The 17,510-nt window shown below is 44.2% G+C and overlaps 1 protein-coding gene across 1 annotated transcript in view; it reads right to left on the bottom strand.

Annotated features, from left to right (window-relative positions):
- LOC137334007 (MICOS complex subunit mic25-a-like) overlaps positions 1 to 17,510 on the bottom strand; it is a 268,324-nt gene that overhangs the window by 57,230 nt on the left and 193,584 nt on the right. Inside the window, exon 7 of the mRNA XM_067998405.1 lies at positions 10,299 to 10,434. Coding sequence (XP_067854506.1) covers positions 10,299 to 10,434 — 136 coding nt within the window. The remainder of the gene's footprint in view (positions 1 to 10,298; positions 10,435 to 17,510) is intronic.

Genomic DNA, 17,510 nt, shown 5'->3' with positions numbered 1-17,510 from the left:
ATAAATCCAATAGGGAGTTCAGGAGAAACTTCTTTACCCAAAGAGTAGTAAGAATGTGGAACTCACTACCACAAGGAGTAGTTGAGGCAAATAGCATAGGTGCATTTAAGGGGAAGCTAGATAAGCACATGAGGATGAAAGGAATAGAAGGGTATTCTGATAGGGTTAGGTTAAATAGGGAGAGAGGAGGCTCACATGGAGCATAAATGCCAGCATAGACCAGTTGGGCCGAACGGCCTGCTTCTGCTATGTAGTTTTGATGAATCTCCATGTAACTCGATATTGTACAGAGGATAGTCAAAAAAGCTTGAAGCTCATTCTGCTGTAGTGCTTGAATGGCTGTGGATCTTTCTGACCTAACATCACTGCCTTCCTTATTGGTGAAGGGCAAGTCATCCACAGATCTTGATGCACTATTCCTTGTTTGTATTTTCTACAGTCACTGGTAATCAATAAGGGTAGCACCTTTGGGTATTGTTAAGCGTTCATGGTCTGCATAGTAATATCCACTTTATCTGTTGCTTGTAAAGTACAGTATTTTGTTGGCAATCAATTTTCAACTGATCGCTGGCTTACACTGGACATAATACAATAATGAAAGCCCAAATATATTTGTTAATAGACCTGTACATTTCCAGTTTTTTTTTCCTTTTATCTTTTCAAAGCTGAAAGAATCCACAAGTCCTTTTCCTCATGGCTGGCTTTAGGATGTGCCAGATTCTTGCCACATTGCTTACATTTTAAGATTCCAAATTAGCAGGCGTGAAGCACCCTCCTTCGTTAGGGAGGTTGCAGACAGTGTCTGAACATGCAGGGTTTATGCAAGAATGAAAGACTCCTCAGACAGCTTCATACGTTCTCTGTCCATTGTTTCAGCAGAGAAGCTGAGCATTCAGCACTGCAGCAAATTTATTTCATCAGTTTGAATTCATAGACTGCTTGGAACTGTGCCTTAAATGGCTCAATTAGGTGTCAGCGGTAGCTCAGTGGGAAACACTCTCGCCTCTGAATCAGAAAGTTGTGAGTTCAAGTCCCACTCCAGAAACTTGAGCGCAAAATCTAGGCTGACACTCTAGTGCAGTACTGAGGGAGTACTGCACTGTCGGAGGTGCCGTCTTTCAGATGAGGTGTTAAACCGAGGACCGATCTGCCCTCTCAGGTGGACGTAAAAGATCCCATGGTACTATTTCAAAGAGGAGCAGGGAAGTTCTCCCCAGTATTCTGGCCAATATTCATTCCTCAACTAACACCACGAAAACAAATGATCTGGTCATTATCTTCGTGCTGTTTATGGGACCTCGCTGTGCGCAAATTGGCTGCCGCGTTACCTACATTACATTTAAAAAGTACTTCAATGGCTGTAAAGCGCGTTGGGACGTCCTGAGGTCGTAAATGGAGCTACAGAAATGCAAGTTCTTTCTTTCTTTCTTCCAATTTGTAATTGTGGTGTGGAACTGAGCTGTATAGACCAGCATTTTTGGATCTGAAGTAAATGCATGGAGAAGTCGATTACCACTATCACACGACAGCAGATCTCCGCCAACTGAACAAGGATCAGGGAGTCATGCAGTTGCCGATATTTAGGAGTTAATTCTTCATGAAACAAGGACAAGGAAAGGAGGATCAAACAGACAGCAAAAGAGACACAGGGCCCAGCAGCAATCGGCAGGTTTAAAAACATAGGAAAAGAACCCCATGAAAAATAACAAAAATAATTTAAAAGATTTAGGATTAATAGTCCATTGTCTATAGTGTTACCTGTGGTCAGTTGATGAATATTTTTTTTAATATACACAATGGTGAGAGAATGGGAAGAGACTTCAGCAACTTATTCCACAGAGCCATCCATTGGCCAGAGCCTGCATCGTGACATTGTTGACATAGCAAAATTAAATGGGAAATGCTGACATAGCAATTTACAATGGTAAACGTTCACACAAAAGCGTGACCAAAAAAACTGACAACAGGAAGTAATGTTTGTCGGCAGGAAGTGCATGTCCCATGCAAGATTTTAAATAATATATAGGTGGTAGGCTGTGTGTAGCACAGTAGCAATAATAATTGGATAAGATTGCACTGCATATGATCCCTTATATAGACCTTGTGTTTTGAATGGCAGGGGGAGGGGTGCAGGAAGACACGAGGGGAGTTTGTTTTTCTGGTTAGTTTATATTAGTGGTTGGGTTTTCCACATTCTACTGCAGCTGTGATACAACGCATGGGAGGCCTGTACCGAACTGATCAAGTCCCTAGGACGCACCAATTTCTATAGTTTTACTCCTTTTAAATTATTATTGATGTATTTGTTCCCCCACCAGTTTGCATAACTCCTTTCCAGTAGGGGCTGACCTGCTGCAATACGGTTCTATGGGCACCGGCAGAACTTCGGCTCAACTGGTCAATGCCAAGAGACTGTCAAGGTCATCATAGCTCAGCTCAATCCTATCCTCACCCAACGTCCATACATGCGCACTCTACAGATAGAAGCAACTAATTTAAATAAAATGCAGCATTCATCCATGCATGCGTTATCGGTGTGTCTTTAAGCATCTTCCATCCAAATTGGTGGACAGTTTGGATCAGCCTTGGATGCTGAACAAGAGGCTGCAAAGAGATCGTGCCAATCAAGTACACAGCAGTACTGAGCTGGTAACAGAGGTTGTTACCAGCTCAGTACTGCTGTGTACTCCTCTTCCTTGTTACAGGATGGAGCTCAGAGATGCAAATAGGGCCCATTTGTAACCTACGTCATCGGATGTGCTTCAAGTAAAAGTACAAGTACAAGTGAGGATCCCAAAAAGTTGAGTCTTCATAGGAGCAGGAAATACACGACTGAGACTCAAGCTAGGGGACACACTTTCGATTTATTTTGAAATTATACAGATGTGGAAGTACTTTGCATTTGAAGTACTCCCCCTGGACTTCCCTTTTCCCTTAATATATCAGCTGAGGCAGTTTTGTTAAGTGGGAGTTAAAACAAATATATTAATTGTTCCCTCCTTTATAGGAAAGAGCCCGTGGGACACGCCACAAGTGTTATCTAGGGATAAAAAACAAACTGGTCCATGCCAGACTATGTAATGGCACGAGAGCTGCTAAACAAGATGATGTCTTGTCCGTCTAATAGGGCGTCCCTCCAGACTCTTTGTACATCGTATTCTAAATTGAAAGTGCCCCGGTCTTCATCAGCTGACAGCACCAGTAAATGTCAACAAATGGCTGTTTTGGATGTGCGGACATGAAAGAGCTTGAGTGTATGATCAGCGGAGGCAAGGGATCACCTGAACAAACCAGGGTATTGCATTCTAAAGATTGCGCTGGGAAGGGAGGAAAAAAAACACATCAGTTTTTCCATTCCTCGTCACCATCTAATGACTGCGGCTGGAAATTTCATGTGGGTAGATATTTGGGCCTGGCTTTGACACCCATTCATGTTCTTATAACCAACACTTCCCTGCCGGGTTCGCAAGCAAAGAACGGCCATTTGAGTGATATCCTGGAGAGCTGCTGATGTCCAGGGAACCACACTTTTTCTAAGTTTGAGAAAGAAATTAACCAATTTCACCCAGGGAGATTGTTCACTGTGGCAATGGGCTTAAATACCAGGGGACATGACTTGGAAGATTGATAATGGGAAGTCAGGTCAAGCAGAACACTCTTTCACCCAAGGCAGAGTAGAGCTGTGGAATGGTTTGGTTGGAAAGGCCACTGGAATAGACTGCATAATGGTTCAAGAAGCAATTAGATGTGCTTCCAGAGAAAGAAGGGATTGATTTAGGAAGGCGGCAGGTAGGTGGGGTTGATCTTTGAAAAAGGGACTGGCATTTTAGGTTTAATAGCCTTTCCTATACTCATAGAATCATACAGCATAGAAGGAGCCATTCGGCCCATCATACCTGTGCTGGCTCTTCGAAAGAACTATCTAATTAGTCCCACCACCCCCCCTTGCTCTTTCCCCCATAGCCCTGCAAATTTTCCTTTTCAAGTATATATCCAATTCTCTTATGAAAGTATGAGTGTCACAGAATGGTCAAAGGCTGGTTCACATTCATCGACCACAATCTGAGTTACTAATTTCAGCCTTGATGTGATGCATGATATAAAACACTCCACTCTCCCATTGTACGATAGAGTCACCCATAAATGGAGGTAATGGAAGAGAAGTCGGAAGGCAAAACTCTAATTGGAAAACTCCAAGAAAGGTTAAATAGTAATCCGTGTACATTATCAAAAAATGTTTGCTGGAACATTCAAGGCTCTATAAAGCAGTCTTGGGGGTTTGAGCTACTCGATTAAACTTTGCTCTTGCCGATTGATGTCATCTAAACCCCATGAGTGTGTTATGGCCTTGTAACACACATTAAAACATAATTTATCCTCTGTGTAATACACTCCTAGGCAGCTGCTGCTTTACTGGCACAGCACAACCAAATTATTATAAGCTCTACTACAAGCCTATTTTCGTTTCATCTCAGCTGAGGCTCTATTAAAGTCCATAAAGCAATTGTACTCATAATGCAGCTCAGTTGGCCACTAGTTGTCTACTTTTGTTGTATAGGTGTTTGCCGTGGCTCAGTGGTATCACTCTCGCCTCTGAGTCAGGTGGCTGTGGGTTCAAGTCCCACTCCAGAGACTTGAGGCCATAATCTAGGCTGACACTCCAGTGCAGTACTGAGGGAGCACTACACTGTCAGAGGCACCATCTTTCAGGTGAGATGTTAAACAGAGTCTGCCTCTCAGGTGGAACTATTTCGAGGAAGAGCGGGGGAGTTCTCCCCGGTGTCCTGGCCAATATTTATTCCTCAACCAACATGACTAAAACATGATCTGGTCAAATCACATTACTATTTGTGGGACCTTGCTGTGCACAAATTGGCTGCCACGTTTCCTACATTAGAACAGTGACTATACTTCAAAAGTACTTCATTGGTTGTAAGGCACTTTGGGACGTCCTGAGGTCATGAATATAAATGCAAGTCTTTTCTTTTTTACCTGTCTCACAGGCCCCAGTGGACCTACTACTCCATGTGCCTCAATTCACAGTCAAACAGCTCTGGGGTATTTCTGGAGTGAAAAAAGAGTAACAGAGTTTATGGGGGGTGGGGGGGAAGCTATAAATAAAAACAGATTTGTTTGCTTTCTGGTGCGTCTGTAAGAGCAGAACTTGGGCTAGTCACTCTATGAACCGTTACAGAGTTACCCTGCTGAAGAAGAACTCAAACCTCGAAAAGCTGCACCCCCAACAAGAATTACTCTGCAAACTTCTACCAGTTTATAATATTGAGTGTTTGTAACTGGACTGTATTTAGCAAGCACAAGAAAGGAAGTTGCAAAAAAAAGAAATGGCTGAAACATTTTAAATTCTATTTGTTAACCCTTATATTAGATCATGGTAAAATAGGGCTTGGATTAGTTGAGAATAACTGTAAACCCCTTTTCAATGCTGACAGGGTGAGATGAAGAGGGGTGGGAGCATAAACACTGGCATGGACCAGTTGGGTCGAATGGCCTGTTTCTATGCTGTACATTCTATGTAATTTTGAAAAAAATTAAATGGAGGAACAGGCCTGACTCTGTGCGCCACCCCCCCATGATTGAACAACCTGTTGAAACACACTGGCTCTCACACAAAGAATGACCACCTGGGCAAGGGCAAATGGCACCGATAGAATTGTACCACAGCACGACTCAGCACCTGCAGGGGAGTGGGGTGAGAACTGGTGGGAAAGTAAAAATGGAGACCTATCTAAAATCCCCAGTTCAAGTGGTAAAAGCAAAGATTCTTTACTTTCTCTTTACATGGATGAGGGAGATCACGGAGGAAAATAGGGGGGAAAATTGGAGGAAGACACCCGCTTGCATCTGCCCCTGGCAAAGTGTCCTAGGCCCAACCATCTTCAGCTGCTTCATCAATGACCTTCCCTCCATCATAAGGTCAGAAATGGGGATGTTCGCTGATGATTGCGCAGTGTTCAGTTCCATTCGCAACCCCTCAGATAATGAAGCAGTCCATGCTCGCATGCAGCAAAGACCTGGACAACATCCAGGCTTGGGCTGATAAGTGGAAAGTAACATTCGCACCAGACAAGTGCCAGGCAATGACCATCTTCAACAAGTGAGAGTCTAACCACCTCCCCATGACATTCAATGGCATTACCATCGCCGAATCCCCCACCATCAACATCCTGGGGGGTCACCACTGACCAGAAACTTAACTGGGCCAGCCACATAAATACTGTGGCTACAAGAGCAGGTCAGAGGCTGGGTATTCTGTAGCCAGTGACTCACCTCCTGACTCCCCAAAGCCTTTCCACCATCTACAAGGCACAGGTCAGGAGTGTGATGGAATACTCTCCACTTGCCTGGAAGAGTGCAACTCCAACAACACTCAAGAAGTTTGACACTATCCAGGACAAAGCAGCCCGCTTGATTGGCACCCCATCCACTACCTGAAACATTCACTCCCTTCACCACTGGCGCACTGTGGCTACAGTGTGTACCATCTACAGGATGGTACACACATGGGAACAACAGGCACATGGGAACAACACCACCTGCACGCTCCCTTCCAAGTCACACACCATCCGGACTTGGAAATATATCGCCGTTCCTTCATCGTCGCTGGGTCAAAATCCTGGAACTCCCTTCCTAACAGCACTGTGGGAGAAACTTCACCACACTGACTGCAGCGGTTCAAGAAGGCGGCTCACCACCATCTTCAAGGGCAATTAGGGATGGGCAATAAATGCTGGCCTTGCCAGCGATGCCTACATCCCATGAACGAATAAAAAAAAGTCAGCACAGCAACGCAGCTCCAACAAGCTGCTCCACAGGGTCGCAGTCCACAGCTTGACATCCAGGGTTCCCTTCACAGTGGGTGTCCAATCTTTTAAAAAAAATTAATTCCTGGGATATGGACGTCCCTAGCAAGGCCAGCATTCATTGCCCATCCCCAGTTGCCTTGAGAAAGTGGTGGTGGGCCTTCTTCTTGAATCGCTGCAGACCGTGCGGTGAAGGTAATCCCAACGGTGCTGTTAGGTCGGGAGTTCTAGGATTTTGACGATGAAGGAATGGCCAATATACGTCCAAATCAGGATGGTGTGTCACTTGGAGGTGATGGTGTTCCCATGTACCTGCTGCCCCTGTCCTTCTAGATGGTGGAGGTCGCGGGTTTGGGTGGTGCTGCCGAAGAAGCCTTGGCAAGTTGCTGCAGTGCATCTTAGCTGGGGGATCATGGGTAGGTGCTATTCAAAAACTTCCCCATTTAGAGCAAATCAGCAGGAGAATCATCACAGACCATTCCTAGACTGCTGCTAGAGGGTCGAAGAGGGGCCTACCATCACACTACTTAGGAGTAGGGTACTTGCCCTCTTGCCCAGGGATGTCGCAGTCTGATCATAACGAGAGAAAAACTCTCAGAGAAACAAACTTACAACTAAAAATCTAACTAGGTTATTGTATATGTTGCAAAATGCTTACCCATCTACACTGTTGTGCAAATGTAACTTCACGGTCTATAAAAGACGGTGAATTGATTAACATCCTGTAATCTGTAACTTAAGGTAGAGTTTTGGAAGACAGTTCATTTTCACTTCTGCTTTTGTAACTTGCCACCTCCAAATAATCACAGGATAAAGTAAGTCTGTGTGCGGGATCCTTTCTCCTCCCCTTCCTAAACTCGTGTTCCTTTCTGTGCAGATGTATTTTGATCAGCTGACTTGCAGGGCACGTACAGTGTAAGGTTGGGAACAGGATTTCCAAGCCGGTTCCCTTAGCACAAGGTCAAGGCACCTCAATTCAGCAGTGGTCTAGGGAGTGGGCAAATCCTATTGAGAGAGGGAGCAAATGGCAAGTCAAACCTTGAAGTCAGTCAAGATAGCTGGAGGAGTGAGGGAGAGAGGGGCAACGAAAGAGACCCTCAGGTGCCAGTCTGATAGGAGATGGGTTAAGTTAATCTCATGGGTGACTGGGGGGAGGGAGGAGGGGAAAGGAGAATGGTAAACAGGCGAGGAGGAGGAATAGAACACATTGAGGGCAGCCATGCACGTGACAAGTCTAGAAAGTACTTTCCAGCAATAGACTAAAAATAAAAAGTGTGCTAAATAGAAAATCTCCAAAATCTGAAGGCTTTCAAAGGGGTTTTATACCTAAATCAGGTTTTATTCTCTTTCAGAAATTCTCACTGCTCCACGGCGGAGCTGCTGCTGTGAAGTCAAGAGAATCAGGCAGCAACTGAAAGCAAATTCACACTGATCTTAATTAGAAACATACCCAGAAACTGTAGACTGATGTCAGTAATGAACGCACAGGTTTGCATTTAACTAGTTTTTAATCACTCTGCTTGTTATTAGTTTTTAGGTTGGCTCATCCCAATCCTGTAACAAAATTCATAATTTTACAAAAAATATTATAAACCAAAACACAATCCCACCAATCCTCAGCAATGGGATAGTCACAAATCTATGTATTAAAATCCTTGAGTTGGTACAACTGTAATGCCCCCAATACACTGAAATCAATGGGGGACACTGCAACATTAACACCTGTAATGCTTACTAACTCCAGAGGGTAATCTCCAATTAAAAACACTATATGACAAGAATGTCTGCTATTCTTGTTTTAGAGGTGGTTGGTGTCACTCCTCACAGCCTGTCACAACAAACACAGCTAAAAGATATACCATTTCCTCCAACTACCGTGAGCAAGGTCACAGGAGATTCACTGGCCTCCATTGTAATATCAGATATATACAAAGCGATTTAGTCAAAGATAATGGGGTAAAACTTAGAATGGTCTTCCAGGTAGGGTAGTGGAGCCAAAAGCTCTGGGGTCATTCATAAGGCAGTTGGACGCTTTGCAGGTTTCGATAGAATGATGAGCTCAATGGGCCAAATCACTTCCCCCGTTGCTTATCTTTGTGAGTAGATACCTACAATGGCTGTAGGTAAATATACTTCCCAGCATGGAATTGAGCCACACTGACCATAGCAGTGCCAGGTTCGATCTCTGGTCTGTGCTGAGTTTGCTGATTCTAGGAACTTAGGGACAGGAGTAGGCCATTCAGCCTCTCGCACCTGTTCCGCCATTCAATTAGACTGTGCCTGGTCTGTACCTCAAATCCATTTTCACGCCCTGTTTCCATATCCCTTAATACCTTTGCCTACCAAAAATCTATTAATCTCAGCCAGGGTGGATGTCAGTTGAGGATGGGATCAGGCTTCTCTGTGATGACACTCACATCCTGGGCTCACACACAAAGAATAACTACTTGAGCACCAGAAAGTGGCCAGCACTTATGGGCCATCACCTCACCAAGAGTCAGTGCCTTCAGAAAAAGAGGGGGCAGTGGGAGGAAAAACAAACAGAAACTGAGTAAACTATTATGCACAGATGGGACTCCAGGCTTGTGATGTCCTGCTGTTTCCGTTGCCAAATAGCTACTCTTGACCTTTTTAAACCAACAATGTGTCAGCCGTGGCTCAGTGGTAAGCACTCTCACCTCTGAGTCAGAAGGTTGTGGGTTCACATCCTACTCCAGAGACTAAATCATATAATCTAGGCTGGCACTTTAGTTCCCTCTACCAACATCACTAAAACAGAATATCTGGTCATTATTGCATTGCTGTTTCTGGGACCTTGCTGTACACAAATTGGCTGACATATTTCCTACATTACAACAGCGACTGCACTTCAAAAGTGTATCATTGGCTGAAAAGTGCTTTGGGACGTCCTGAAAGGCGCTTTTTAAAATGCAAGTTCTTTCTTTCTTAACTTCTGCTCATGCTAAGTCTGCTTAACTCAGAATTTTCAGTTCAGTCTCTATCATGGTGAAACGTATGAACATCCCCAGTTGAAGCTGTGTGTTCACACTGAAAATGTCACTACTAACATTCTTGAATGCATGTGCACAATAAGGTTCGATCGCTTTACTTTCCTAAAAATCATTCACATCTCAGGAGAGAGACCTCCATGTGGCACGCTCTCCTCTTTACATCGTGCCAGTGCTGGGCTCCACTGGCACGATGGGGAACCAGATATTCAACAGCATAAACATCTGGGACTGGGACACCTCTCCCCACACCCCACCCCTATTTACTTTGCTGCAATAAGAGGTTAACCCAACAGTAGATTCACTGACCCACATTACCAGGGGTCTACAATACTATCGAATATCAGCAGATTTGGCCATTCATACTGAGCAGAGCAGCCGAGAAAGAGCATGAAAACTGTGCCGTTGAATTCCTCTACTGTGAAAATGCCTGTAAATGTGATGTCAGGAGATAACTTTCAAATCATACCTTTTGCGCCTCCCTGATGCAGTGACAGTATTCCTTGGCCAAGGTAGAGCACTTTAAAGTCAGGTGCGGGTTTTCTTGGTAACATTGAAGGATCTGGGATTGCAGATTTACACAGAGAGGCTCATAGTTTCTCATCCTGTCAACCAAGGATGAAAAAAAAGGTTAGTCTGTGCACATTTTAAAAATGATCATATCTGCAATACATATTAGAAAATACTTTCACTTAAAGAGATTTGTTCTGGTTAGGGATGGTTTTGAATTCACAAGCGAAGGGCTCCCGCCTGCTGTGCCAGAAAGTAGTAAGTCGTGGGCTTGCAATCCTGATTCACTGGACAGCGAGCTCTCAGTCCATCAGGATTACGCATTTCCCTCACAGAATAGGGGAAATGAATCAAGATGGCAAGTCAGCTCGTGCCAGCCTGCTATAGAACGCCATCGGCAGAGGCTGGGTAGCTGGTTGTCTGCCCGCCTTCCTACAAGGGTACGGTGAGTGGCACTGGACACTTTTAAATAGTGGAAAGGGAAAAAAAATCTAAAGTAACCTTAAAAAAAACCACAGCTCCTCTCATAGCTCAGTTGGTGAAGTCAGCACATGACTGACCCATTCAAAGAAAGAACAAACTTGCATTTATATAGCGCCTTTCATGACCTCAGGACATCCCAAAGCGCTTTACAACCAATCAAGTACTTTTAAGTGTAGTTACTGTTGTTATGTAGGAAATGTGACAGCCAATCTGCACACTGTAAGATCCAACAAACAGCAATGTGATAAATGGCCAGATGATTTTTTTTTAAGTGATGTTAGTTGAGGGATAAATATTGGCCAGGAGACCAGGAAGAACTCTCCTGCTCTTCTTTGAAATAGTACCATGGGATCTTTCACATCCACTGAGACATCAATTTAATGGTCTCACCTAAAGACGGCACTTCCGATAGTGCAGCACTCCCTCAGTACCGCAATGGAGTGTCAGCCTAGATTATGTGCTCAAGTTTCTGGAGTGGGATTTGAACCCACAACCTTCTGACTCCGAGGCAAGAATGCTACCCACTGAGCCACAGATGATACAAGGTCAGGCCAGCAAAGTTACAGCTTTGATTCTGGTCTGTTCTGAGGTGATCTCAGGTGGTGCAGCAGTTTACAATTGGCTCCAGTGAAATTGGGTTGGTATGGGGATTTTTGTAAAAAAAAAATCTAAATTACAAGCAGTTTTGATAAGGCAAATTGGAAAAAAAAACTATTTCCCTCTTGTGAGTCGGTAACTGGAGGGCATAAATTTAAGATCACCACCAAAAGTACAAAGGGAGAGGCTGGAAGGATTTTTTTTTAAATGAAGTAGGCAGTTCAGAATGTCCTACTAGAAATAGTGGTGAAAGCAGAATATGTAATAGCTTTTAAAAGTCAAGTGGGTAAATATTTCAAAAAGGAAAATTTTGAAGAGCAAACAAATGGGACTAAACAAACAGAGTATGTAGATTTCAAAGAGCCGGCAAAGGAGAAATGGGCCAAATAGCATCCTTCTGTGCTGTAGAATTCTATGATTCTAGGGTTCCCATTCCTGACCACAGTGAAATGACTCTTGCTGGACATTGGGTGAAATTAGGACTTGGCTCAGCCTCCAGAGTTGAACAGCCTGCTCATGCTCATTGTCTAGGCTTACAAGGATAGCTTGGCCAATTAGACAAGGTTGCCAGCACCTGTGGAACTGTAACCAAACATGAGTCATGTGTCTTCACAAGAGAGGAGACAATCGGAAGGCAGAGGACGCAAAGGGAAGGCAACAATCACTTCAGATTTGCCAACAGTCATTCATTAGGACTGAGAATAACTCAATCTGGTTCAAAAAAGTAACCTATTTATTTATATGGGTCTTCAATCTGAGCCAACATCGACATCCCTTGCCCCAACAAGGATGAAAGTTCATCTCTCCATCCTCTCCTCCCCTCCCCCAAAATCTACATACTCTGGTGACCAACAATCTGCCGGCTGAGCCCCAAAGATGGAGACGTATTGTTGCTGGAGTTTCAGAATGACAAGGAAGCGTGTCCCACACCTGATGGAGGGACCAGCAATGGTTATCAGTTGTTTATTAACAGACACAAACACACAAGATTGTCACAACTCATTTATTACCTGTATCATATATTTGGTTGACCAGCGTGGCACACTTAATTTTAAATTTTCTTTTTCGTGTTACTTTATCCTTTCCTTTAGTTTCATGGCGTATGCACCTTTCCCTGGTGCAAGGGTAGCGATGCAACCTACCATCAGGGTATCTGCCATATTACTTAGTTAGAGTGCCCCATGAGATTCACACACGAGTGTCTTCCCTGTGTGGGCAGTGATTTCTCCCACCAAGTCTGACTGCTATGGGAAACTTGAAATGTGGGGAACTGATGTTGAAACAACAGGTTAGAGCACCAAACTTTTTATGCCTCTAATGCAACCAGGGGGACTGGGACAGTAGGTTAGCACAGTGACTGGATCCTGAGTACAAATCCACCCTAGCCTGATAGGGTGAAAGTCTCCTTTGTCCGCTGGTTGTAAGGGTCCTTTGTGAAATGAGTTTGGGCAAGCCGCTATTGATCATGGAGTCACAGCAGACAACTGCTCCCCAATTTAGCAACCATGCTAAAGTGGCTGTCGTGAGAAAAAGTGATGTCATGCTACAGCAGAAGCTCTGCTACCCATATCCACAGGATGCACTGCAGCAACTCGCCAAGGCTTCTTCGACAGCACCTCCCAAACCCGCAACCTCTACCACCTAGAAGGACAAGGGCAGCAGGCGCATGGGAACAACACCACCTGCACGTTCCCCTCCAAGTCACACACCATCCCGACTTGGAAATATATCGCCGTTCCTTCATTGTCGCTGGGTCAAAATCCTGGAACTCCCTTCCTAACAGCACTGTGGGAGAACCGTCACCACACGGACTGCAGCGGTTCAAGAAGGCGGCTCACCACCACCTTCTCAAGGGCAATTAGGGATGGGCAATAAATGCCGGCCTTGCCAGCGACGCCCACATCCCGTGAACGAATAAAAAAAAAAATTTTTTAAATCCTAACTCGCACCAAGCCCTGTTCACCCATCAACCCTGTGCTCGCTGACCTACACTAGCAACACCTCAATTTTAAAATTCTCATCCTTGTTTTCAAATCCCTCTATGGCCTCGCCCCTCCCTACTTCTGTAACCTCCTCCAGTCCTACAACCCTCCAAGATCTCTGCGCTTCTCCAATTCTGGCCTCTTGCGCATCCCCGATTTTCATCGCTCCACCTTTGGCGGCCGTGCCTTCACCCGCCTGGGCCAGAAGGCCTGGAATTCCCTCCCTAGACCTCTCCTCTCCTCTCTCATCATTTAAGTCCCTCCTTAAAACCTAGCTCTTTGACCAAGCTTTTAGTCACCTGTCCCAATACCTCCTTATGTAGATCGTGTCAAATGTTGTTTGATGATCGCTCCTGTGAAGCGCCTTGCAACATTTTACTACGTTAAAGGCGCTATATCAATGCAAATTGTTGTTGCTCTGCTGAGATTGCTGCGGCTGCACGTCTTTCAGTACAGGGAGATTTACTCTGCAACAAACTGCACTAATGCTGACAAAGGACACCTGAAATGGGACAATGTTCCATCTTGACAAGCAGATAATTCACTACACAAAAACGTACTGCAGTCAAAGAAAACACTTGGGTATAATTTTATAGAATGATTCCAACGACAATTGGAAAAAATGTTTTGAGTATCTTAGAAAATTTGTTGGCACTTGCCTACAATTGTGACTGTTGAGTCAGCATGTCATTCTTCCTCATTGCTTCAGTTTTACTCCAAATGAGGTCCGACAAGTGCAATGTATAACCTCAGTGGACCTGTGCTCCACTGTTTTATTTGTACATACATCCCAATATTTACTGTTTGCATTTTTAATTGCCTACCACATCCTTGTGAACATTAGTGGAATGTGATGAGTCCACTATTCTTCACAGGTCCCTTTCTCGATCTTTGTGCTAATTTTATTATGTACTTACGTTGCACATTATTTCATCCAGTCTGCAATACCCTTCATCTGCCATATGTCGGCATTTGCATAAATGATCTAAATTGGAAGCCCATTTGGTAGCACTCTCACCTCTGAGTCAGAACATTGTGGGTTCAAGCCCAACTCCAAGAGTTTAGCGCATAATCTAGGCTGGCACTGCTAAGCAGTACAGAGGAAGTGCTGCATTGTTTGAGGTGCCATCTTCCGGATGAGACATAAAGCAGAGAACAAGTCTGCCTGTTCAAATGGATGTCTTGGCATTGTTCAAAGTTCCATGCACAGACTTCTATGGAAGGTCACTGAACACCTCCCTTCATCTTGCAATACACCTCTCATTAGTACTTGATTTCCTTCCATTTAATAGTCTCCACTCTCCTCTGGATCCCATGGTTTTCAACTAGATTAGAAGACTTTCATGCAGAACTTTGTCAATAGCTTCTGAAAATCCAAATACACCATCTCACTGGAAATTCCAATTATCTGTAATGTCCTCAAGATAATCAAGAAGGTTTGTCAGACATGACCTTCCTCTTCTAAAACCACACTGGCTATTTCTTATTAGATTGTTTACAATATGCCGACGGAATAAACGTCTGGGCCTCCACAAGCCTGGGGCTCAATTTGAGAAGCCCGCATCCAAAAACCTATTTCCACCTGTGCTCTACTCCTGGGCTTAGCCTTTATCTTCTTTGTCTTGAAAATCAACCTGCCTCCTCAACACCCAGCCTCACTATTCTAGATGCCCTAAATCTGAACGCAAAACTCACTCTCACCCTAAACCTCAGCACCGGCCTCAACACAGCACTCAGACCTGCCTCCTATCTCCACCCAAACCCCACACTGGTTCCACCAGAGATACAGTCAACCTCCTCTCCAGCCCGTGAGCAACACCGCAGGATATCTACTAACATATATAATTTCACAATGATTTTTTTTATACTTAGAGGCCTATTTTTGCAGGCAGCGCAGCCACTGTGAGGAATCACAAGTAATAACTAGGTTGCTCACAGCTTCCAATGTTGAAACTCCACACACAGCAATAAACAGCTGAAGGGATATGTCTTTTACGATATTTTCAGTTACCTTCACTTGCATCAAATGCTGGGGCGAGTGATTAAACGGGTAGTACCATTAAGATTTGCAAACTGGCTATTTCTGGCTACAGTCTATCAAAAATCCTGACCCAAGCATAAAATTTCTTGGCAAACGAGTTATCTGTTAATCAGGATTCAATTGTCAGGCTCGTGTTTAGTGAATCTGACTGTAACAGCCAGATTTTCTCCTTAGCTGGAATTGATGATACTTGTGCCTGGAAACACATCTAAGTTGCACCTGGGCACAATCCTTTCTTACAGCAATTAAAATTCACGCTGCGGTGTGAATTAGCATATGGAGTGGAAACTGCCAAACGATGTTTCAAAAAATGCTTGCATTTATCATTGAAACATCTCAAAAATGCTTCAGTCAATGAACTGTTTTTTTTGGTGTGCAGTGATTATTGTTGTGTAGGCAAACACATCAGCCATGGGATGGGAGGGGATTGTTGGACAAGACACTGGGCGGGGGGGGGGGGGGGGGAGCTCCTCACTCTTCTTTAATCTGTGTCATGGCATCTTGGACAGACAGGACCTCAGTATAACACTGGATTCAAAAGAGGGCAACTCTGCGATGCAGCACCCCCCTCATTACTACGTCGGAGAGTCAGAAAACACTAGAATTGCACAACAGGTCAGCCAGAATCTGACAGAAAATAAAGACAGGATAACATTTTGGTGGTGGCCCTTAAAATAAAGAACTTGCATTTTTATAGTGCCTTTCACGACCTCAGGACGTCCCAAAGCGCTTTACAGTCAATGAAGTACTTTTGCAGTGTCGTCACTGTTGTAATGTATGAAACACGGCAGCCAATTTGCGCACAGCATGGTCCCACAAACAGCAATGTGATAATGACCAGGTAATCGTTTTTTTAGTGCTGTTGGTTGAGGGATAAATACTAGCCGGGACACCAGGGAGAACTCACCAGCTCTTCTTCAAAATAGTGCCGTGGGATCTTTTAAGTCCACCTGAGAGGGCAGATGGGACCTCAGTTTAATGCCTCATCCAAAAGACGGCACCTCCGACAGTGCAGCACTCCCTTAGCATTGCACTGAAGTGTCAGCCTAGATTATGCGCTCAAGTTGCTGGAATGGGACTTGAACCTATATTCCTTTATTATTAAATGTGCTTTGAAAAAATTGTTTCCTCGTGAATCCCAAATATTTCTTTCCCCTCAACGACTCCTAACTATATAAAGCCCAACACTTGAACACTACTCATAATAAAGGCTCTTTAGGATACCATTCAGCCATGATTTAACTGAATGGCGGAACAGGCTCGAGGAGCTGAATGGCCTATTCCTGTTCCTATGTTCCTAACGCCGATCTTGCACTCTTGCCAAAGATACATGAAAAGGAACATAGGAACAGGAGTAGGCCATTCAGCCCCTCGTGCCTGCTCCGCCATTTGATAAGATCATGGCTGATCTGTGATCTAACTCCATATACCTGCCTTTGGCCCATACCTTTAATACCTTTGGTTGCCAAAAAGCTATCTATCTCAGATTTAAATATTGACTTCAATGGAGAGAAAAATTGGGTGGGCTGTAAAACCAGTGTTGCACCAATCCCATCAGTTTCCAAAAGGCTTGTCATCTGATTAACAATCCCTCTCTCGTGACTAGCCTCCAACCTTTCTCTTTTCATTGCTGACCGTTATTGTTTTCCTCCATTTTACCGGCACTATAATGGTCGTTATTCTTCTGCAACTTTTCTCCCTGGTTCCTTCAAAGCTCCATCCTACACGCTCCCCATATCCTCACTAGGTTGAAATCACAAACCTCGGACTTTAACTCACTCTTTTCCAGGACATCATAATCGGGGAGCTACTAAGCTCCCTCAGTCTTCCCTTAATCTCAGAATCATCAGGCTTGCAAAACTCAAGCCATCACCTAATCTTTTACCTTATCCTTTTTACTTTTTTCAACCCTGATGCTGTTATGTAACATGGATCTTTGCACCTCACCGAGATTTTTCAATAAAATTTAATATAATGAAGGGGTTGGATAGGGTGGATGTGGGAAAACTGTTTCCTCTAGTGGGTGAGTCCAGAACAAGGGGGCATAAATATAAGGTAGTCACTAACA

The sequence above is a fragment of the Heptranchias perlo genome, chromosome 17 (genome assembly GCF_035084215.1).
Source record: "Heptranchias perlo isolate sHepPer1 chromosome 17, sHepPer1.hap1, whole genome shotgun sequence".
NCBI classification, from domain to species: domain Eukaryota; kingdom Metazoa; phylum Chordata; class Chondrichthyes; order Hexanchiformes; family Hexanchidae; genus Heptranchias; species Heptranchias perlo.
Note: the sequence above shows the minus strand (reverse complement) of the source record. Positions and strands in the feature narration are given on the sequence as shown.